This window comes from Meleagris gallopavo, chromosome 7, assembly GCF_000146605.3.
Source record: "Meleagris gallopavo isolate NT-WF06-2002-E0010 breed Aviagen turkey brand Nicholas breeding stock chromosome 7, Turkey_5.1, whole genome shotgun sequence".
NCBI classification, from domain to species: Eukaryota; Metazoa; Chordata; class Aves; order Galliformes; family Phasianidae; genus Meleagris; species Meleagris gallopavo.
The window spans coordinates 12,030,027-12,052,630 of record NC_015017.2 but is presented as its reverse complement, the minus strand read 5'-3'; the positions used below and the strand labels follow the sequence as shown (position 1 = coordinate 12,052,630).

The 22,604-nt window shown below is 38.7% G+C and overlaps 1 protein-coding gene and 1 long non-coding RNA gene across 7 annotated transcripts in view; one reads left to right on the top strand and one right to left on the bottom strand.

Moving 5' to 3' along the window:
• The window catches only part of GPR1 (G protein-coupled receptor 1), a 22,841-nt gene continuing 237 nt past the window's right edge, over nt 1-22,604 (bottom strand). Inside the window, exons 1-4 of one of the 6 annotated variants that reach the window (XM_031554168.1) lie at nt 22,428-22,556; nt 13,110-13,257; nt 11,400-11,458; nt 1-2,939 (exon numbers count right to left, since the gene is read on the bottom strand). In XM_031554168.1, the coding sequence (XP_031410028.1) occupies nt 1,871-2,923 (1,053 nt within the window). In that variant the 5' untranslated portion in view covers nt 2,924-2,939; nt 11,400-11,458; nt 13,110-13,257; nt 22,428-22,556 and the 3' untranslated portion in view covers nt 1-1,870. Of the gene's footprint in view, nt 2,940-11,399; nt 11,463-13,109; nt 13,258-15,247; nt 15,346-22,264; nt 22,405-22,427; nt 22,557-22,604 lie in introns of those variants that run through there. The other 5 variants (XM_031554167.1, XM_031554166.1, XM_031554165.1 and 2 more) reach the window with 5 other exon arrangements.
• LOC109368501 lies at nt 6,695-8,950 on the top strand. The gene is made up of 2 exons (XR_002116599.2): nt 6,695-6,930; nt 8,708-8,950. It is a non-coding gene; the product is annotated as an uncharacterized LOC109368501 (long non-coding RNA).

The following is a 22,604-nucleotide window of genomic DNA, read 5'->3' as shown; positions in this document are numbered from 1 at the left end:
AAATGTAAAATTCTCTTGTTTAAAAATCAAGTTCTTTGCTTATATATTTGTTCTCCTATATCTAATGTGCATGAAAAAAACTGAATAAACTTTAATTCCTGTAACATAAAAGGTCAGGGTTTTCTTTCATCTTCTGAAAACGTCAGGAAAGTGCTGTTCTGTGAATAGTCACTGTGTATTTGCTGCTGAGAAAAGCAAATGAACACATTCTTCTGAGCCAACAATTTTATTACTCCACTTGGAGTACAGTCAGGAAAGGAGCACTAAAACACATCATTCTTAGAAAGATGTCAAGGAACATGTGAAGAAAAACTGCAAACAGTTGATTTAGGCACACTCAGCTGCATAGTGCCAAAATATTACGGGTGAGTCACGATGTACCAGGCAGTGAATGACTCAAAGGAAAGAATGCTGCTTACCAACTTTCCAGCCCAAAGTTAAATACACTGAAATTCCATAGGTTCTGCCTCACTAAAACTCTGAGACCAGAGCCCAAAGAAACAGCTACAGACCACAATCAGACAGTTGCTATTTATGCAGTTATCAGTACTGGATGTGCTTATGCATGAATACAGATGCATAGTTTTACATACAAGGCCTCATTTACAGTATAAATGTGACTTATGTGTTAGCATATAGGTTATCTGAAAGCCAGTTTTACTCTAGATATATAGGCCAGTAACAATAAAAAGCTAGTTCATAGTTACCTAAAGCTTTATGCTTTTATTCTTCGTGGTTTTATCTCACATACAACTTCTTGATTAAGTGGCATTGCCTCAGAAATTGGTCTGCTCCACTTAGCATGTATATTTGCACTGGTGTAGGTGTGATTCTACAGCAGGCAAGGTGTTGGAGCAGAAAATAGGACAACTGGGTCTAGTGCCTATTTCTTATGCGAGTGAACTTTGTATCTTGGCTATACAATCTTGATTGCAGCTTGGTAGAGAGGTCTGAATTTGGCTACAAGCTTGTGAAAGAATATTGTTGAATACACTCTACTCCTATTTAGACAATAGGACAAAATGTTTACTGCATCTTAACCTTTGTTTGCAAGACCAGCAGAAAACAGCTAATAATAGTGAAGTCTCTGAAGCCTGGAAGTTTAAACACAAACAGAAAAAGAACATGTGACAAGGGCCTGAAGTCTCAGATTCAGTGGGAAACATTTTCACTAATTCTTTGCATATTTCAAATGAGCCAAAATACTTTCTGAAACACCTGTTTAGTATTTTACAACCAGATGGCATTAAAAGCAAAAACTAAGTGACAAGAAACCACAGCCCCCTGGCTCAGCTCAGTATAAGACAAAACGATGGGAGAAAACATTTTATTTCCATGCTTCTTTAGAAGGAAAAGGCAGCAATTCAGTATTCTCTGTACTGAATTACAGTACAGTAATTGAGTTACTTTTCTGATTGCAGAGTGAAGCTAGTGACAGCTTCTTTTGGCTGGGATATAGCTAGGTGACTCCTAATTTAAACAATAGTGAAATACGTGTGACACTCATAAACCACTGATGTCTGACCATGATCTCTCATATGAGGATGCCCAGATCAAAAGTGTTATCAGTGGCAATCAGAGGAATGTCATGTGCTCTTTTGTGATCAGTGAAGTATTGTCAGCAACAGGATTACAACAATATTCCTGATAGAAAACCCAGACGACTTTCTATTCAGGCTGTCCATGCTGCAACCATACCACACCCAAATGATGTATCCTTTAAAAACATTTAAAGGAAAGTAGCAAGCACAGTAAAGCCAGCTGTTAATACAAAACTGTATATGCAAAGATGCACATCTCATTGGCAGATGTGAAGCCAACAACACCTCCCAATCTGTCAGCTCTTTTATAGATGGATGGTGGTGAACAGTCACTGAGCAGTTTCGCAGTGGTGCACAGGCACATGACTGTTGTCTGAGTTCCACAGCTGCTCACTGACGGTTCCTGAGCGGCTCACCTCCCACAGTGCCAATTTTAGCACCTCAGAGACTGTTGTCTTCACCTGAGCCTGAAACTTCTTGCTAATGAGAACATAGAGGATTGGATTGAGACAACTGTTGATGAAAGCAAGGCCCGTGGAGAGGGGAATGCCATCCTGTAGTAAGTCGTGCAAATTTTCGTCATGGTGAGCAGAGAGCTCCACAATGCTGAATATGTGATATGGTGTCCAGCAAAGAAAAAAAGCTACAACTACAGCAATGATTGTCCAGAAGAGCCTGCTAGAAGTCAACACCGTTCTCCTCTTTACTTTAACGATCAGCAATGAGTAACAAATAACCATGGTCAGTAGAGGAAAGAGGTAACCAAATACAAGCCTCACCCAAATCAGAATGTGATGTCTCAGCAAAATGAGTTCTCTGTCATGCACATGGAAGTTGTTGTAGCAAATGGTGACATTGTTGAGAGCAGTAGCTGTGTCTCTAAAGTACAAGGCAGGGCCACCAATAATGGCAGCTGACATCCAAATGATCATACTAAGAATGAGGGTGTTCTTTATAGTCCGGTACTTGTAGGAAAAAACTGGGTGCACAAGGCGGATGTAGCGGTCAAGGCTGATGAATGTCAGGAAGAAAACACTGGCAAACATATTCAGTAGTGCAATGAATGAGTTCATTTTACAGAGCCACTTCCCAAAAGGCCAGTGGAAGCCCATTGCCACGTATGTGATATAAAGGGGCAGAAAGAGAACAAAAATGAAATCTGCAATGGCCAGATTGAGGAACCAGAGCGTAGAGACAGATTTATCCCACTTGAAGCCCATAAACCAGATGACAATGGCATTACCTGGGACTCCTAGAAGAAATGCCACACTGTAAAATGAAAGGGAAATCATATGGGCAATGCTGAGGGTGGACTGGGGTGATTCTTCTTCCTCAGGCAGGTCATAGAAATAAGAGTAGTTCTCAAAATCTTCAAATGTCATGTTGCACAGATGCTTTCTAGGGAAGAAAAGAAATGGAACAATCAATGGGAAACTGTTTTATTGGGTTGTACATAGTAACCTCAACTCCTTCGAGTTTAGTTTCATATTATTTATCATTTCCTAGCTGTCAACCTCTATGACAAAGCTTGTGGAGTATTTGGCTGTAGACATTTAAAAAAAAAACTCCAGACAAGTAGTCCAGGAACTGTTTTCCTTGCTTTTATTTCTTAAGAGAGCACTGACCACAGCATCACGGGTAGCTGATGTATGATTTGTATTCTTTTCTAGTTGGGTTTGATATTTTACTGCTGTAGTGGAAATGCTAAGTCACGGCCTGAAACAGTGATTGAACACCTGGCAGGAAGACAGGGCCAAGCCAGGGGAGCTCAGGTGTATGCAATGAGATTCCCAGACCTCATTTAAGGGCTGGCAGAGGAGGCAAGGGTATCTTGTTGGAGATCCTTGCCTACGTGACACCTTCTGAAGGTAAGCAGCTTCTTTCCTTTATTTCTGTGCCTACGGCTGTTATGTTTGAGAAAACTCTCATTTGTTGCAGTCTGTTGGAAACTCTCAGATGTTGCTCTGCTGTCATTGCTGTACTTTCCATTGCATTACAACTGCTCTGATCCTATTTGAAGCAAGTTTTATGGACCATATCTGTATCAAAAATCAGAGCACTGAGCATCTACAAAGGCAAGGAAGTGACAGGAAATCATCTTTTTAAGAAAAAAAAAAAGTTCTGTGCATCCTCACATGCTTCAAGTTATAATTAACAAAATATAGACAGTGACTCGGCTAGCAAATGAAAGTTCATGGCTTTATTCCTGTCTATCACATATCTGTCCTCATATCAAGGAATGCTGATTCTCAGGCCCACTCAGTGTTAGATTCCCTGGGGTACAGCCCAGACAAAATGCAGCAAAGGATGTAGAGAAGGAAATATAAGGAAAACACTTCAGTGGCATGCATGCAACTGGCATATTCTTCCACTAGTGATTGGAGAAACAGGTAATAAAGGAAAGAAAACAAAGTTTCCAGAAGAACAATACACACTGTAAGTGCTACAGCTGGAAACGCATTATGTTTAGTTTGTCTTTAAAAAAAGTCTCCATTTTCTTCTGTTACAAAAGCTTCTGGAACTTGCAAGTACAATGTGATTTTTCAAATAGGAATTTTCCTCTAAAGCTGAAGAGGAATTGTGTAGGAGGGACAGGAGGAGTAAAAAGGAAAACATAAATCAATAGAAAAATCCAGAAGAAAGAAGAGAAGAAACACACAGGAAAACATCAAATGACAGTTGAGCAGGAAAAAGCACTTAGAGGTCCTGTATTCATTCCAAAGTACAGAAAAATAATAGCATAGATGACCCCGGTCTGACAAAAGTATCTTCCATACTCAAAAGAAATACTCTGCTAATTTCTGTTGTTATTTAAAGCAATGTTTTCTGGCTGCACTGAGAGCAGGATGTGACCAGTCCATTGGCTGTACCATGGATGAGCTCCATAGTACACTTGAGTGCTAGTTCTGTTCAGAAACTGAGACTCAGCCTGCACTTCTGGAATCCAGCTATGCATTCCTGCAATTCCATTAATTCTGGTATGCTAAAAGACAACAGAAGCAGGACATCAGGAGAAAACTGCCTGCAGAAGCACATCTGCAAACCTGTACTTATATAAGTAACTTTCCTTGCATAAGTGAAGCTAAGTATGTGCGCACATTGGCAGGATTTGAATTCTCATTCATAGATGGATGGGACAAGGTTAGAACAACAAAGCTGTGTAACTTCATATCCCTTGTTTAAAAAAAATGCAATATAAGTCACTAGAGTCTCATCTATCAAGAGGCTATGATAACATTTGCCCCTTGCAATTTGCATCAAGCTAAAGGAATGTTATTTGCTTTGCTGCCCTGATAAAATGATACATATTGGGCTGTATTCATGTAATTACATGCCCCACGGGGGTAGGCTCTGCATCAAATACTGGTACCACCCATCTGAGTAATTTTTTCAAATAGCATAACATCTGCTGAGAAATGGTATAAACAAGAAGCAGTGCCACTAACATCTGGAACAACCCTACATTTGGATAGTTTCAGAGAATACTGAAGTTAACTGGGCTTTTAAGTGTCTTTGCCTGTACATGGAATTATACCTTCAAGTTGAATCAGTGTAGTTTTCCAATATCTTGATGATTAACATCCTGTATCTTAGTCATTAGTCAGGTTTGCTGTTTGCTTCTAAGTTTCTCAATAGCTAGCACAATACAACACATGGATTCAAGCATTTTCTCCCTTTACGTGTAACCCCAAAACTATCTTTTCCTAACTGGGCTAAAAACAACAACAATAACAGATGTTTGCCTACTGCCCAACAAGGTTCATTTAATATTTCATGGATGATGTACAGCAGAAAGTATTCAGCATTTAACTGTTTTCTTACAAGCCTCCACCCAAAGAGCATGCATCTAGAATGCAATGTACTTTGAGGAAATATTTTTTTCAAGGCTATCTTTTTACTTATCTCTAACTCAGTCTTCCAGTATAGTAACTCTTCAGCAGTGGGGTAAAAAAGTGGGAGGAACATTGTTTACTGTTGCTCTCAGGGCACAGATGATGAAAGTAGGCTATATGACTAAGACTTAGAAAGACTGCCAATTCAATTTGCAAAGCCCAGAAGCTGCTGCATCTAACTCCCATATATACAAAGCACTTCTGTAACAAGATTCATGGCATTAGGTGCTGCTCTGAAAAAGATAAGCAGCAGAGGATTTTCAGTGGAGCTATGCTGTTTTAAAGCAGTAAGGATGCAGTTTTTTTTTCTCCTGGTACAACTGTTAACCATCATTCACAACAGACATATGTTTGGGACTGTGTAACACAAAGAAATAAGTTCACTTATTCTTAAACTTTAAAAAGCAGAACTATCTTGAAGTCCAAGTTTCAGATCCTGAAAGTGAAGAAATCATTTTGTATTCCTTATTTTGTTTCTGATATCCTGCACAATCTTTCCCACGTGGCCTAATTTTCAGACTGAGAAGACTCTTCCATGAACCTGTCTGCAAAAAGAGGTCCAGTGGAAAGAGATTTTTTTTGCAGTTTCCATTTGGCTTTCAGGCCTATTGTTAGAAAGTGAGAGAGAGATGATGCTGTTCAGTGTCTCAGACTGGTCCAGAGCTGCAAAAAAGGGCCACAGGGAGGAAAATAATAAACAGGAAAATGTGGTCAGAGACCTGGCAATAGGACCCAGGGGCAGCTACAGGTTACAGAACAGTGTCGTATTGCATTTGGATGAATATAACCAAGTTTAGACTACATCCTGTCTTCTTTCTAAATAGTACACAGTCTGTGTAAAGTGTATGCTTAGCAGTTGTCCTTTGACTGGTGCCTGTTCCTGTTTGCTGAGGTCACAAGCAGCTCTGGAAACTGAGTTTCCTTGATTCAGTGGCTTAATTATGAGTATAGTTGTTAAATGCTAAGCAAATAGGTTTCAGAATGTTTGACTAGGAGGCTTCACTTCCTGTCCCCTTCTGTAAAACTGAAATCAATTAAGAAATGACTTCATAGAAGTATCACACGATGACGCTCAGTGTTAATGCATTTCAGATCCTAGAACAGAACATTCAAAGATTGTTAATAAATGTATCTAAAACATAAAGCCTAAAAGCTGCTGGGAAGACATATTACCATGTCTCACATGCAATGCCTTTCTCTGCATTTCAGGGGGGGAATGCAGAATAGGATCTGAATTGACAGATTAACAGTTTTTTATTACAAGTGTCTGAAATTTGTATTCTCTACCAACATTATAGTATTCTAGGAAGGTGAGCCATAGTGACAACTCAGACAAATGTCTGAACCTGCTCACAACAGAACAACTTTTGTCACAGTAAGAAGGGCCTTACAGTTATGACATGGGACAAGTTCTATGGACTCTATTCTTGGCTGTGCCGCATGCATCCTCTTTGGCCAAGGGAATTCATTTGACCTCACCATGCCTCAGTCCTGAGGTCAGTGGAATGGCTTTGGAATGAAATTAGGCTGGGTTTTCAATCTAAAATAGGAGAAGACAAAACAGTCACTATTTCCTTCCACCTCACTCAGTGCAAGGTCTTCCTAGGAATTCAGAGTTCTCTGAGCAACATGCAAGTTAGGGTCCAATTTAATTGCACTGGTAACTTATGCCATGTGTTTGGGCTGCAGCCCATGCACTCTCTCCCTCACCTAAAATTTTAGGAATTTACAAATATGTCCTGTTTCAGTTAGAAGTTAACAAATATTTGAGTGGCCACCCCTAAATCCACTTGTTCAGTGTGATAAACAGTACTGAAAGCCTTTGGGCAGGTAAATTGATTTCAGTGGTCTCAATGGCTGGCCCTGATTTAATAGGAAAACTATAGTACGTGCAGTTGGCTGTCTCAGTAGTTAGTTTCATAGAGGGCATATAATGCAAAACCCCTCCTTTTAAAGTCCTCACTGATAATTCTGAGCATACCATATTCTGCATGTATGATCTATGGCTACAAGAAAACCTGTTTGATTCACTTCAACGTTTGTCATTTGTAAGAATTAGATGTTGGAGAACAGTTAGCTTTTCAAAAGGCCACTCAAAGCCTGCTTGTCATGCTGTATCTTCACAATTTGTCTGGACATAGAATTCATTTGAAAGAAAAAAAAATCTGACACTTTCAAGCTTTTGAGGTGCCAAATCATGAATTTATGTAGCTTCAAATACACAAACATGAAATTCACGTAGTAGATTATCTGTGAAGTTCAAAATGCGGATGGCTGAGCAAGTTTTTAGAAGAATATATATATAGATATTTCTGGAAAGTATTTTAGAAAGGCATAAGTAAAGATCCTAAAGTTAACAGACAATACTGGTGAGATCACAGACTGGCAGCCAACTATGTGCATAAGATGACCACTTGCCTCCTTGTGGAAACATTCTTATAGCAAGAAGTGTCTGGTACACCCATATTACAAGATTAAATTATAGCTATGGTATAATTTAAGCTTAAATCTGACCCTGCAGATAAAGCTTCTAGGAAACTGGCTGTTTAATCTGGTACACAGAAAAGCAGAATCAAGGCTTGTGTGCATATTTTCTCTTCCACAAAAATGCACAATTGTTCTAATGGTCAGAAGACATACAGTAACAGAGTGACTTTGTATGCCGTTGTGAATTCAACTTGATCATGGTAGGTATGAGAGATACTGGAAACATTTTCAAGACACAATAGAGATATAGACTTGCTCTAGCAGATAAGACTGGAGTGTAAATCATCATTCTCCATTGTGTCTCTCACCAAAACAGCGTTAGAAATGCATGTGCAATGTCCTAGCTAGATGTCTTCTAAAACTTACGCCAAAAGCAACTGTCTTTAAGCAAGGCCAAACATGATACTGTTAGTCATAACACACCACTTCATCTGTGGTATTGAAGTCATCTGACCAGATAATAGTCTCATAACATTTTGTACTGATGAAGTGAGTCTTGCAGTGAGATTAACTCATAGGACACAGTTAATACTGGTAAAACAATTATTTCAGACACAGACTTCTGTTCCCACAGAAATGTTAAACAACAAATGGAAAACCCAACTCTGCATCTTAAAAAAAAAACAAACTTCTGTAATAGGAAAAACCTACAGTAACTCTGGTTTGAATACAACAAATCAGCCAGACAACTGCTGCAATTGAGCAGCTTATTTCCATAAACAGGTAACTCAAAAGTCTCTGGAACCAGTAACTCCATTGGGTAAAAACTGATTTATTTTCACACAGATCCCTAAGAAAAGATGAGAAGAAAACATGAGAACTTGGATGTCCTTGGGATATGCATTGGGAGGAGACAACCTCGTAACTGTGCAGTCAGCTCTTGCTCTCATTCCCCTCTGTTAATACAGCTAAAAGTATAAATAACTCTTTCAGTATCTTTTTGAGTGTAAAGGGTGACTGTAATCTCTGCAAGTCTACTGTGTGACCATAAACATATTAAAAGGTCAAGCAGAGTCAACAATGACAAAACATTAGATTAACAGTGTATCTCAATTAAAATATGGTCTTATATCCTATATGTCAGAACTGTCTGACTATTTTCATAACAGCTAAGTATTCAGAGGTTGTAGTGAAACTGGACTCACATGGAAAGTATCATCAGTTGATTTACAGACAAACAAGAAGGTTGAGAATAAACTACAGGAAGTCTTTGATAAACCGGGTGCTAAACATAGAATCCTTGCCTGGTTCTTCAAACACAGTCTGATCTTCCTTTCTTAAAAATAATGCCATCCTTTCACTCACAATGAAGTGGAGAAACCACAACTTCACCTCTTGGATACCTTCTCTTTCCTAAAATGAGACTCTGTCCTGTGACATGATGCCCACTGTTCTGGTGGGAGCTGGCACCCAGCTGGACAGCCCTGCAGATTCTGGTTGGTTTTCTCTACTGTGAAAAGGAGCCTGGATCTCTGTCCATGCTTATCTTTATCTGTAAGGTTTGAGTTTTGTACATATTCTATTCTTCAAATGCTGTCATTACTTTCTTTAGCTGTGAGCCATCACAGTAACTACCTGTGTAGGATAATGGAGATATCCAGTTTTGAAAATTTTGAGCTTAACAGTGACTGGATGTCTATGATAATAATAGATGTCTGTATTTCTAATCAAGCATGACTTTCTATTGTTCTCATGCAAAAGTTATGTGCAACTTTTATGTCACAACTGTTGCATGTTTGTGATAGAAGAATATTTTGATTGACTTTCAAACAATCATTACATGGTAGTACTACTTTGACAGTGTTCCTAAGAGGCTGTTCTACTTTAGCAAAAATATGCAATAATCACACCTCTTTCCTAACAGGAAGGAGCAAATGAGAGCATAGAAGACACTGAATGCAGAGATTTCTTTCAGACTGATTGTTGTGTCAGCAGACTGATTAAAGCCAACTAAATATATGATAGAAAACAGCCATTATGAAAGTGAGAAGGTTCAACCTCTATTCCATACCACCAACGTCCACCTCTGATGTTGTGGGCTGACCTAATAAAATAGGAGGCATTACTTTTGGAGCAGCACTTGTAATAGAATAACTGTGTACCACTAGTATTCATACAGAGATTTTTATTTATTTATTACTTTAAGCTTAAGTCTACAATAGCACTGCCTGTATTCTTGAAAAACTGGGGGAAAAAAAAACAAAAAACAAAAAAAAAAAAAACCCACAACAAACACACCATAGTGGTAAAACAACTTCAGGAGGACTGGATATTTATACACTTCCCTAACGTGGTACAGGGAACACACCCTAGCAGTGATAAGAATAGATGGCATCTGATTCAGATGTTAAACTAGAAGCTTGGAAATACTGGTTTTACAGGTTTCCTATATTACCTGTGCAAATCACTTTTATGTCATGTGGAATTAGACTCACCAGACGTGGCACAATACACTCCAGTAAGAGTTTAAGGCACTGAGAAACATCTTACTAAGCTTTATAAAAAGGACAATGGTTCTTAACAATTATGAAACGTCTCACTTGAGCAATATGAGGCCGAGCTCTTTGAAAGATGACCAGAAAGAAGAAATGGGAGTGTTGAAAATTGATGCTTCAGGGACTTTCTACTCACAGTTTTCTTGCCTCTCTCAACCAGGTAGCTTCAAAAGAGATAAAAACTTGCTGTGCCAGGCTCACGCTTGCTGAAAGAAGTGAGTATTTCATGTTGGCCCTAGACTTTGGAGATCAAAGCCTCACTGCATCTAGGTGCAGTAAGCACATAATAAGAGACAATTTTTGCCTTGTTTATAATCCAAACAGAATAAACAGACACATGAGAAATAGGGAAAGAAGTAACTTGCCTAAAACCAAACAATAGATTCAATGGAAGAGATGAAAGTAGAATCCAGACCTTGCCAAAGCAATGAAGAGGCAAATCTTGTGGATAAAGGGTAAAGGTGCTGGTTCTTATAGTTCTTGAAATATTACTTCTGAGAAGTGTCAGGGACAGGACAGATATTAGGGAAGTAAGAAATAAAAAAAGTTTGGAAGAAGACAAATGAAGTTAACAGAGGTGGGAATACATTGTTCCCTGTCCCCCTGGAAGATCTTTCTGTGATTTCTGTGATCTAATCAAGAATTCTAAAACTAAAATTATAAATGCCATTCATTGCCCATTAGATAGTGCATGTTTTTCTGCTTTCTCTGCATGTGGTGACCTGATTTTATATTTAAAAAAAAAAAGGAAACAAGGAAAAGTCAGTTCAAAAGAAGTAGACAGATAACTAAACATCAGGCTAACCATGGAAAATTTAATTTGTTTGGCTTCCATTTTTATACAAGTATACCTAGGTACTAGATGGCCTATGGCTATAAATGTGTTAAAACTTTATCTACAACTCTTAATGATTTTAGGGTCAGAAAAGCATAAGAATAACAGTAGGTACTGGAAACTGGATACTCTTTGGGAGCTAAGGTACCTGGCAAAGTCAGGAGTCTTCTGGAGTGCTGGCCTTTGTGGATATCCTTGAAGACAAACCTGTCTTATAGAAACGGGTTTGGTTAATTTGTTGTCAGGCCCACCAAAGAAAAGAATACTCTAAAGAAATGTAATGCAGTAAAGCAATGGGCAGGTGAAAAAGATCTGCAACAAGGCAGCAAAAATTATCTCTGCAAGAGAGCAGTCATAGCCTGATGTGTGTGTTTTTTTTTTTTTTTAATGTCATATTTCCAAGCCCATGGCATCTGGAACACACTGCAAATAAGTGCATAGAAGCAAATGCTTTGAGGGTAATTTTTCTTTTTGTGTCAGAAGCTTCAAGCACGCTGTAAAAGTAGCAAAGAGTGTTGGAGAGATGATCCATGCATGATATCTTCCTTTCTAAAACCAAATGTCTCTTGGCTACCGCCCACCCCAGTCTCAGCAGATCCTTCTGGTAACGTGCCATGAGAAACTGTTCCTCTAACTCAGTTCTCTTCTTCAAAGCCAGCAACAATGCAGCTCTGCTCTCTTATGAAACTTCTAGCTTCAGATTGAATGAACGCAAATCAAACCATTATTAGAAATAATGAGTGAAAATTAGCCAGACAACCAGCAAATGCATTGAGAGAGACATTAGAACTGTTGGTACATTCCACAAGACAAAATGAATAGAAAAGCCAGTAACAAAAGCATTCAACAGACTACAGTGTTGTGCAAAACTATCTACTGTTTGGAATAATGGAATTATTCACATATTCACACACAAAAATATCTAAGAACAGATCACAGACTGAAAAATTCAAATGTGATGTTATTCGGGAAGAAAATTTTATTCAGCTAGAATGCAAGTGTGTCTTAATTCTTAATGAATCTATGCATCTTTTATAAAGCTACAAAAAGAGAGTTCTGGTATTTTGTTTGACTTTGCAAAATAGCATTTAAAAAGGCTAGAGGGGAAAATGACATGGCCATCGCTAGGGCTGAACAGGAGGTGGAATTCAGCCTTGCTTATTATATGCTCATATAGAAAGCTTCAAATCTTGTTTTTTAGATAACGCTATTCCATGCACTGAGTGACAGCTAGATTCACATTGTTTCCATCTTACTTCATGACAGTAGGGGAAACACACACCTTCCAGCTCAGATCATAAGGAACTCTTTATAATTCTGCATGACTGTAACTGTTCAGAATAATGATGTTCTTATCCTGTTAATAATTATAGGTTTGTCAATTGTTAACAATCAATTTGTTACCTGAAGTTGAAATGATATCCAATTCCTGTTCTGAAATCCAGATCAGAATCAATGTACTTATTTTTCATATTGTTGGAATTCGTGATAGCTGTAGGAGATGTACTATCCCTAAGCCTTAAAGCAAACAAAACTAATGCAGGGTGTGGGGAGATATTTCAGCCAAGATCAGCTGGCATTCTTTGGCTAGCTAAAACACTTCTTGAGCAGCCTATAAACACATTTGAAAGTTATTAAAAATTAAATTCACACCTATTTTCATATCCTTTCTTGCCTCAGGGTTGGTTCAAAATAGCCTTTGAAACAAATGAGTACCACATTCTTTATACTAAGAAATTCTTTCAACCGCTATACTGCCTTGCAGAATTTGCTTGTGACTGTTGTTATATTTGTAGATACATGTTATTCTGAAGGAAGAGAAAGAAAGATCTAAAACTTAATAGAAAGATTGACCTACCTTCTTAAGTTCTTCAGAAGAAAGCACACTGTAAGTCGGGGATGTGCTCTCTGTAGCAGAAAGAAGAACGAAGTGATCTGTGGAGTTCAGAGTGACTTCAGTGTGATTCCAGCTGCTTCACTTGGCTACTGCCTTCCTCTTAATAAAGCTGCAGAATGATATAACACTGTGTTTGTTTTCAGCTGTGAGGAAGCTGTTTCCAACTTCCCTTGGTTTGCTAAACCCAGTTTTGAAATATTGCCCTTCTGTATAATCCCAGTATTTCACCAAAATAAATGTTAGACATGTGAATGAATCATTCTGGCCAGCGTCCAAGCAAGCAACAGATGTGGTGGCTGATGAATGGAAATGGACTTTACAGTTGCAGGCCGCTTTTTGTTATGTAGAGAAGGATTTCAACAGTACTACTTTGTTTCTGACCACTCTGGTTTATAGAAAATAAAGTTGAATGAGCAGAAAGATGCTTAAGAAGCTACACTGAAAGCATCATTTGTTAACTGCATGGTGAGATACCTTCAGTTTGCATTTATGATTATTAATCTCCTTTTGTATGCAAGAGAAAAGCAAACTTCTCAAAGTGTGAGTTACTAGTCCTCTTGCCCACCAGTCAGTGTAATTCTGTGGTCAGACATTTGAACTGGGCTTTAGGAGACTTGGCTTCAATTTCAGTTCTGTCAAGAGGCTACTGAGTGTTTGTGGTCAGGCCTCATGCTCTCCATATACCTTAGACTCTCAGCCAGTAAAATGGGAATATTATTCTCCTGGTATCTTCATACCATGGCTTCACCTGACTTCAATGGTACTGCATTCATCGTACCATTTTAAATCAGCTGTGGGCCTGTCAGCCTACCCTTACCAAAAACCAAATGTTCTAGTGGAAGGAATAATCTTAACAGCTGTACTCATCTGTGACTAACGCAAGACACCTAAAATGCTCAACTGATTGAATTCAGTCAATTGCAAATCTTCCAGGTATCAACTCTACTGATTCCAGTAAAAACAAAAATAAAAAAAATAAAAAGAGGGAATTACCTAGTGAGAAGAAGCAACACTGAAATTTCAGTCAATAAGACTATCAATTTTAAGCACTGCTGTTATGGCTCACAAGTTATAGAACCTATCAGGAGCCAGAAACTCCTTCCAGCAAAACAACCAGCTTTGTCTGTCTTTCCCGTTAGCTCTTCTTGTTCTGCCAATATAACATAAAATGCTGATAGCTTGTATGAAGTGGAAAAGGCTACGAATGAAAGAAGGATGGAGGTTATGTTACAGCAGGACACAGAGTCTGGACCTGGAGAAAATGATGGTGGTGGGACATAACACCTGCAAATGTGTGACATAGAGACAGATAGCTGGGTTACCCAAAGAGAGCGGGAAGATTTCAGGAGACCACATGATTTGGCACCTCATTTGTGTACTTCTCGATGCTTAAATTTCTTATTTCTTCTAGGTAACTGATAGGTGAATCTTAGCTGATAAAAAAGCTCTTTTAATAGCAGTTCTTTTGTAAATATTGGGGTAGGGTGAATACAGGCACCATTTAACTGCAGATCTGTGGAGTATTTTGCTTGTAACAGTACACAAATTTATCTCTGTAGGTACTGATAAAAAAGAATAAGGGAGAACATTTTCATACAAGTAACAGATTTGGAGTTCAACAGCTGTGAACAAACTAGGTTCATTGAAAAGCAAGTGCATTTTAAAGCACTTCAGAAATTTCTTTAAAAACAAACAGACAAAAAAAAGCAATCTATAGAACAAAAACAGCATATATGGAAGAAAAAAAATGCAGAGAAGCCTTCGAAAGTGCCTTACCAGTATTAACCAAAGTTCAAATTAGAAACTGACTAATGAAGCCAAACCAGCTTTAATTTACCAGGCTTAGAAATAACTGCTTGATAGTTGTGCCTACTTTCACTTTGTGACAACTACTGCTTCCCATCCATACCACCACCAGTTATCAAGCTGTATATTAATATGAGCAGATAATCTCAGCACTGAAGAACACATCAGACTAAATCCAAAGTGTATAAAATCAGTTGCATTAATCGTGAATTTGTAAATTCAGTCAAACAAAAGATATTTGTTTTTCCCAGAGTTAATTTTAAGCTGAACAACACAAGAAATAAGCTACTTACTTTTTGAGGATTCAGATGTTTAGAGTTAAGTTTGTTTCATTTTTAATTATTCATTATTCCTTTGTGCTCATTGTTTGAATTAACACCTCACCAATACAAATCCACTCTGGAAAGACTGAAATTAACCACCTAACAATCAGGAAAAGAGTAATTTCCTTCCTTTCCATGAAACTAACGACTATTTATGCCCATCCTTTCGGTGAAGCTGCAATGTTTGCTTGTGGCTTAACTGCCCACTATATACCATAGTCAGCAACTATAACAACATTCTCCAGCATTTAGACCAAACAACCTGATGAAGGGAGGTTTGGCTTTTAGCAGATCCACATCCTCCTTATATGCAGATATTGGAATTCTGAAGACTTTCATGTATAAAGTGTTGGAAAAAATCAACGATGCAAAAAACCACACAAGCATAGAAATGAATGACTATGTACATATATATATCTATATGCATACAAGTTTGAACAAGATCTTTAAAAGCAGCACTTTATGCAACTCCCGCAAACATAACAAACAAAGATTTATGATGAGTATTGGACACTCATTTACAAGGAAGCGAAAGAAAAGCAGAGGAACCTGAGCCATACTTTTTCAGGATTTTAGCTACCTCCATCCACTTGGGTCCACCAGTATGGATGCCTGTACCTACTCTTTCAAATAAGTCTTTTTTTTCTATTTAAAGTCTAAGTTCTGAGGGTTCAGTCATCCATCTTTTATACACCAGCCCTGTGATTAAGCTCCCAAATCCACAGTTCTGCTGGGATTGTGTCCTGGTGTTGCACACAGCAGACATAACTGTGACCCAGGAGGTCATCTAAGTTTCATTTTCTGCAATCATCCATAACAATTCACAGCTAAATCATTAAAGTTCTCCCGATGATTAACAATGCAGAAAGCAAGCAGGATCATAAGGAGGAGAGGATGAGTGCCAGTTCCTCATTAGCCTGCCACTAGCCTATTTCTCTCAGCTACTGCAATAGATATGACAGAGCTTCTCTGAAACACAAGCAAACTGCAATTGGTAATTAAAAAGTTCTCATCATATACAAAGTACAGAGAGCAAAGCTGAGGTTTGATACAAAATTAAGGACAGCTCCCTGAAAATAGAACAGGCAAGGTGCCTATATAGGACATTCAGGTTATCAAGCAAGGTTGCTGCTTTGTGGCATTATTCCTCAAATTCTTAACAAAGAGAAATATGTAGGCACGTGTGGAACAGTGAAGCCTGCTGGTTACTCTCTACAGCTGTTGACATTTCTTAGGATTTATGGACATGCAAAGGCTTTAAACTGGACAGTAGCACCTTATACATAAATGGATAATGGATCCCGAACACCAGTGCAGAGCCATGGCAAATGAAGTCCAAACCAAGCCTGAATAAAGCCTAATCAGCTGTGGATCCTCTCAGATGCTACTGTCAGTGTATTCAGCACACACACATTTGTATATTTAAAGTTGCTTTTTCCATTTGTCAGATTGCTTTTCTGCTTGGTGGATGTAAACACTTTTTGTGAAAGGTGCCAGGTGACCTTGACTTCATGGGTATCAAAGTTATTTTTCCACAGCAATGAATGTGAGACTTAAGAGAAGGAATGTAAGCTCCTGGTCGCTGTTCTGGATTTGCCCTCTCCTCTGATCGCTATCAAAGGAGAGCCTTCTAAAGCCTACCTAGCTCTCTGCCTCTCTAAGGAAAAGGGAGCTGAGAAACCTGAGCTTGATAGAAAATGGCAAGGCCATTACTGGTTGAATATTGCGCTGTCAGAACATTTCCATGCTGTGTATCACCTATCTATCAAGTTTCCAGGAAAAGCTTCAGTGATGGTTGAATCTTCCCACCAGTATTCTGTTCCATTTTGTTGCAATGTGACAGATGGCAGCAGAGGGGCAGTCAGACAAAATGGTGTCTGACTTGGAAGTGCAGATGAAGCAAAGGGGTGGAATTGAATTGTTCCACACAGAAAAAAAATGGCACCCATTGACATTCCTCGATGGTTGCTGAATGTTTCTGGAGACCAAAGAGTGGATGTGAGCTCAGCGAGGGCTGGGTGGTACATTTCAGCATTGGTGAGAACAGTGCAGAAGACAAGCGATGATCCAGACAGCCATGCAAGTTTTTACAAGCACAGCACGCAGCCTCTTTGTCATCACTGAGCAAAATGCATAGGTAATGGTGGTGACTATGTTTTGTAGGTGAGAATTTGCTCTACCAAACAGTGTTATTCTGCTCTTTGTGTCTTTTGTATTTTCCAAGGAAATAAATAGGAGTGACTTTTGGAGTGACCCACTTTCCATTTTTGTTACCCTTGCAGAGAGGGAAACTCCCTCTCTGCCACTTCACAGGGAACTGCCACTTCTCCATTTCAAGATGAGAATTGAGGCAAGGGGTCATCATACTAAGTGCGTGTACCTCGGATCCAAAGCAGAAACTGATTCCCTGTTACTTCTGTATTACACACATTGACCATTCACCAACGTGTAAGAGACTTCTGGTTTTACTGATGGACCAGAAAACAAAGACACTAAACTCTGATCCAGAGAACTACTACAGTTACAGTAATAGCACACCAAATGCTGAACACCACAAATAAAAGTTTTTTTGTTCTTTTACTTACTCCATTTTCTGAATTTTCCATGAAATTGACTCCATATTTTCCAACTGGAAGAGAAAGAGGTTTCTTTCAAAGGCTGACGTTGTTGCTTATCAGCTTTGCTAGACTAAAAGCAAGTTTTGTCCCTGGAGAAAAACAGAGCTTCTCTATTCCACACTATTTAACTTCCTGCTTTTTTCTTTTTTTTTTTTCCTGAATAGCATAAAGAAATCTTTCTTTAAATGATTCCCAAAGTAAAACAACGTAGAGACTGCTTGCTCTCCGATGTAAGAAAATATTTTATGTGGTTTATTGTGGGAACGTTAAAAAAATTAAATATAATTTAGAACAACCAATGTGGAAGAAAAGAGCATTTATTTAACTTCCTTGGGAATACATTCTGACCCCACCTTAAGCTGCCTGCAGAACATCAACTGACTCAAATAATAGCATATATATTTGCAGCTCCCCAACTCCTATAAATTACACTACAGATGAGGAAGCTGCTGAGGTATTTTACAGTCAGGGTCATCTTACATTCACACACATCTATTTAAAACTGGACCTTTTCAAATGAAATGTATGTATATAAACATTTAATTTAGATATTCAAAGGGGTCAAGGTAGGTAGATAACTTTTGGGAGCCTGAACACTGAACAGCTCTTAAAAAACAGAATACATCTCCACTAAGCTTTGAGAAAATTAGCTCTATTGGAAATACATTACTCCCTGCCTGAATAATAGGGATAAATATTTACTTTCATGAAAAATCACGGAGTTCCTACTATGATGGAAAGGAGGTGAGCTAGAAGGGAATAACTGCCATTTACAATTCCTATTTAAAATACTTCAAGGCTCACATTAACTTCTCACATAAAACCCATGTTAATTTGGTGACATATCTATATCATGAAAAAGAAGGATAGTTTAAAATCTGCCCATCAAATCATTCTGCCATGCAGATGAGAATAAAGCTGTTCTAAGTGTGTCCTGTTATCTGTGGTTAATACTAGAACCTACTGTCCTTTCCATTTCCTTCATAGGTGGAAGATCTCAGGTCATAGAGCTCCCTTCAGCACAAGCAAATGGAGTCATTTTACTACTTTCCACTGCATGGAAATTGCTGGCATGTCCATTTCAGAAACTATTGTATATTTCAGAGTGATTTGGTAATGAACACCTACACTTGAAAATGTCAGTTCTCAAGGGCTGATCTGACTATATCAAACAGGCAAGTTTAAATGGTGCTATTTTTTTAAAAGAAATATAAATCAAATGGGAAGTAGAATTAAGAAATGTTAAGGGACTGTTATTTCTGAAGCTAAAAATAAACCCATGCACAAGCTGAAGGTGAAAGAATATCCTGCAATTCATGACCAGTCATGACAAGCAACTCCCAACCTACTTCCTGACCCAGTCCTGTTCTTTGTGTCACGTTTCTGAAAACACAGACACTTATTTCAGAGAGATGAGCTCGCTGAACAGTTATTAGCAGAGAGTAGAAATAGCTGTGAATGCAACACCAAACTATTTAGCACTTTATGATAAAAGATGCTTTCTCTGAAAGCAAACATTATTTCGAGTTTCAAATAGGAAAAGGATCTGGAGGCATTTCCCCTTTACTTTGAAAAGTCAAGCAAATTTTATTTTGCTCCACAAGAGGGCTGTGTGGACACCAAGACATTTTCCTTATGCTATCTTCAGCAGCATGGCTAGGCTCAGTCCAGTAAGAAAGCATTTCATGCAGTGCTAGATCAACACATACAAATCACTCAACTGCTGCTTTCTTTGCAGAAAGTCTGTTCATAATTTCTGTTTTAGGACAAAGTGTCTCAAAAACATGTTAATTTAAGCTACTGGAAAGATCGAGAACAGTTGAGCAGTACTAGGGTAGGGATTTAAAGGGTAAACAAGAACAGAAGTAGCCTATTATGCAGAAACTTTCTGGAAGCATTGAATTCTGATACATTTTGTACATTTTCAGTGTTTAAGTGACACATTTTGAGTTGTCTCATCAGCATTCCTTCTGGATGACTTGCCAACAAATGAACAGCAACAGCAGCTGTACCAGCAACAACAACAGGCTCTGAAACGAGCGTGAATGTCACTGAATTTTGCTCAGCATTATCATAATAAAAATCTAATGTACATGTGTACAAAAATCTATTATCCAGAGCTGTTACAGAAATAAATAGATAAATAAACAAATAGTTGGGTGGAGGGCGTTAATATTATCCTTTAACACATAAGTTTTTTTGTTTGTTTGTTTTAAACTCTGAAAACAGTATTACTGGGTATAATTGGAGTGATCATACAGGGGAAAAAATAACACAGAATATCACATCATTCCTCCAGTTAATCTGGTACCTCAGAACAGTGGCCCCCACAAGATTCTTGAAAAATACCAACAGTCCTTTAAGAGAATTCTACACTTCTTCATAATCAAAGCTTTTAATATAATACCACATATCATGGAACACTCATTCTCCTACAGAGTTGAAGAGATCTACCTTTCCCAAGTTCACTCAGAACTGAAGTGCTCTAAAATCTTCACACTTGCTTTGGACTGCTTTGAAATTTGCTGTACTTGTAGTCCAGGCAAGGTCTTGCTATCCACCTTTGTAGCCGTTTGGCTACAGTACTCTCTGCATGCCTCAAAGCCCAGCCCTCAACGGATGTCAGTCATTCAACACTTAGCTCAGACCCTTACACAATTTTACCAAAACAGCAATTCAATGAGAATATAGGCATTTAAAATTTAAATGGAAAGCACATATGCAACAAACTGAAATTCTGAGCAACTTTCCTCCCAGATAGTTTTATCAACCTTGATTTTCATTTGTTACTCTTTCTCTACAACCTTAAGACAACGACTGGAAAAATTTGACTCTTTTAAGAAAAATATATACTGTTTACATTTGTCAGAGGTATGTTTTTCTTCATAGCTATACATTTGACATGGATTTGGCTAACAGGAGCAGAAAAGCATATCAAATCGAAGCAAAAGTAGAAAGCAAAGCAGTTCAAGTTGAATGAGACAGTATATGGAAACAATTGGCACAGATATCATCTGTGGGGAAAAAAAAATTGGATACTCATATCAGAAGAGAGGAATTTTTAAAAGAGGCAAGTTTCTCAGTCCTGACTGATCATTCATGTACATACGTATTAGGTTAGCTGCTAGGGTTAAAAGGAGACTAGAGGGAAGGGATCTCTGTCAGTACCTTACCTGAGCTTGAATCAAGATGTAACCTCAAGTTTGTAAATACAGAAAGAGCTGGAAGCCATGAAATACCTGACAATACATACCTGAATTCTGCTATCTTTGATTGATAGTCCGAAAGATAGAAAAATCCTTTCTATCTTCACAAAAAAATACTCAGGAATATTCCAAGGACAAGTTAGATGGCATTGTAAGATGGATTCTGCACTGTTCTTTGCTAAGGATTTCTGTTTTACAGCTATTGTGGGACTGAAATGTCAGTACTTGAGCTACACCAAAACCTCAGATACGTAACTGAGCTTACTTTGTTCCAACAAGTTACACAGGGGTGGTAATCCATAGTAACTCACCAAGCTTGCTGCGAACCCATCATAAAGGTAAACTATTTTGGCATTAGATAGTATTTCAAAGTTTGCTGCAGACAGAGCATACACCTTTAAACAATGCAGCTCTGCCCACATGAAATAATTTGGCCATGAGCCTGAGCTTTCACACATGTAAATATTCTCCAAAGACATGCTGCATCTGCAAGATTTTATGACTGCTTCTCACATATCTCCATTGCTACCCGCAGGATGCACTCTAAAACTAGGCTTTCCCCTGTCCGTCACTAAAATCAAGAATCATTTCCACATTACTGCAGTGACTGATTCTCTCCACATATGTTTGTATTGCAAACCCATAACTTCTGACCAGCCCATCTTATTCAGTTACGCCCAACAAAATAAACATAACTACAATTACACTGTTTCGTGGATCTTGTCAGCCTTGAGAAGCACAACCTCTACGCAATACGCACCTAAATGCAGTATCCCCCCTTCTTATTTCATCTAAGCTAAGAGTTTTGCCAAGTTCTATATTGAACCAGGCAACCGGGCAACTTAAGTTCTGCATAAGCTACTGATCCATTGGCAATGAAAACATATCTTTATTGAAGCAAAAGGAGCCAAAGAATCCAACAGCAATTTGAGTAATTTCCCTCCTAAAGCGAAGCCTCCTCCCGCTGCTCTGCAGTTTATCTGTGACTTTCTGTGTTCAATTACACGTTCAGTGTGGGCAGACGTTTCAAAGACGTGGTTTTATAATCACACAACAGCAGCCCCCTTTTACAGCAACCGCACTTCAAATTTTCCAGTCATTCCCCCCGCTGCACAAGTCACGGCTGGTATCTGCACCTGTCTTTGCACGTCAGTGTTAGTCACCTTTGCCTCTACTCCGGCTGCTTAAAACACGCTGCTTCCAGCAACCGCAACACGAGGGAAACACGCAATCTCTGCTTTCCCACGGGAGATTAGATCTGAAGCTTTAAAAACCTACAATTGAAAGCTAAAAGGAACTTGAACTATGCCCTATTCTTAAGCTCACTTGTGAGAAAACCGAAAGTTTTTTTATTTCCACGGAACGCGAGCAAATCCAGCTTCAGACCAGACTTCAAGCCGCCGTCTCCCCGCCGCCGTCGTGCCGAGGAACTCCAGCAACCGCCGCCCGAAGGGAGGAGCTCAGCGCCCACCGCCCTGCCCACAGGGCGGCCCTCCAAACCGC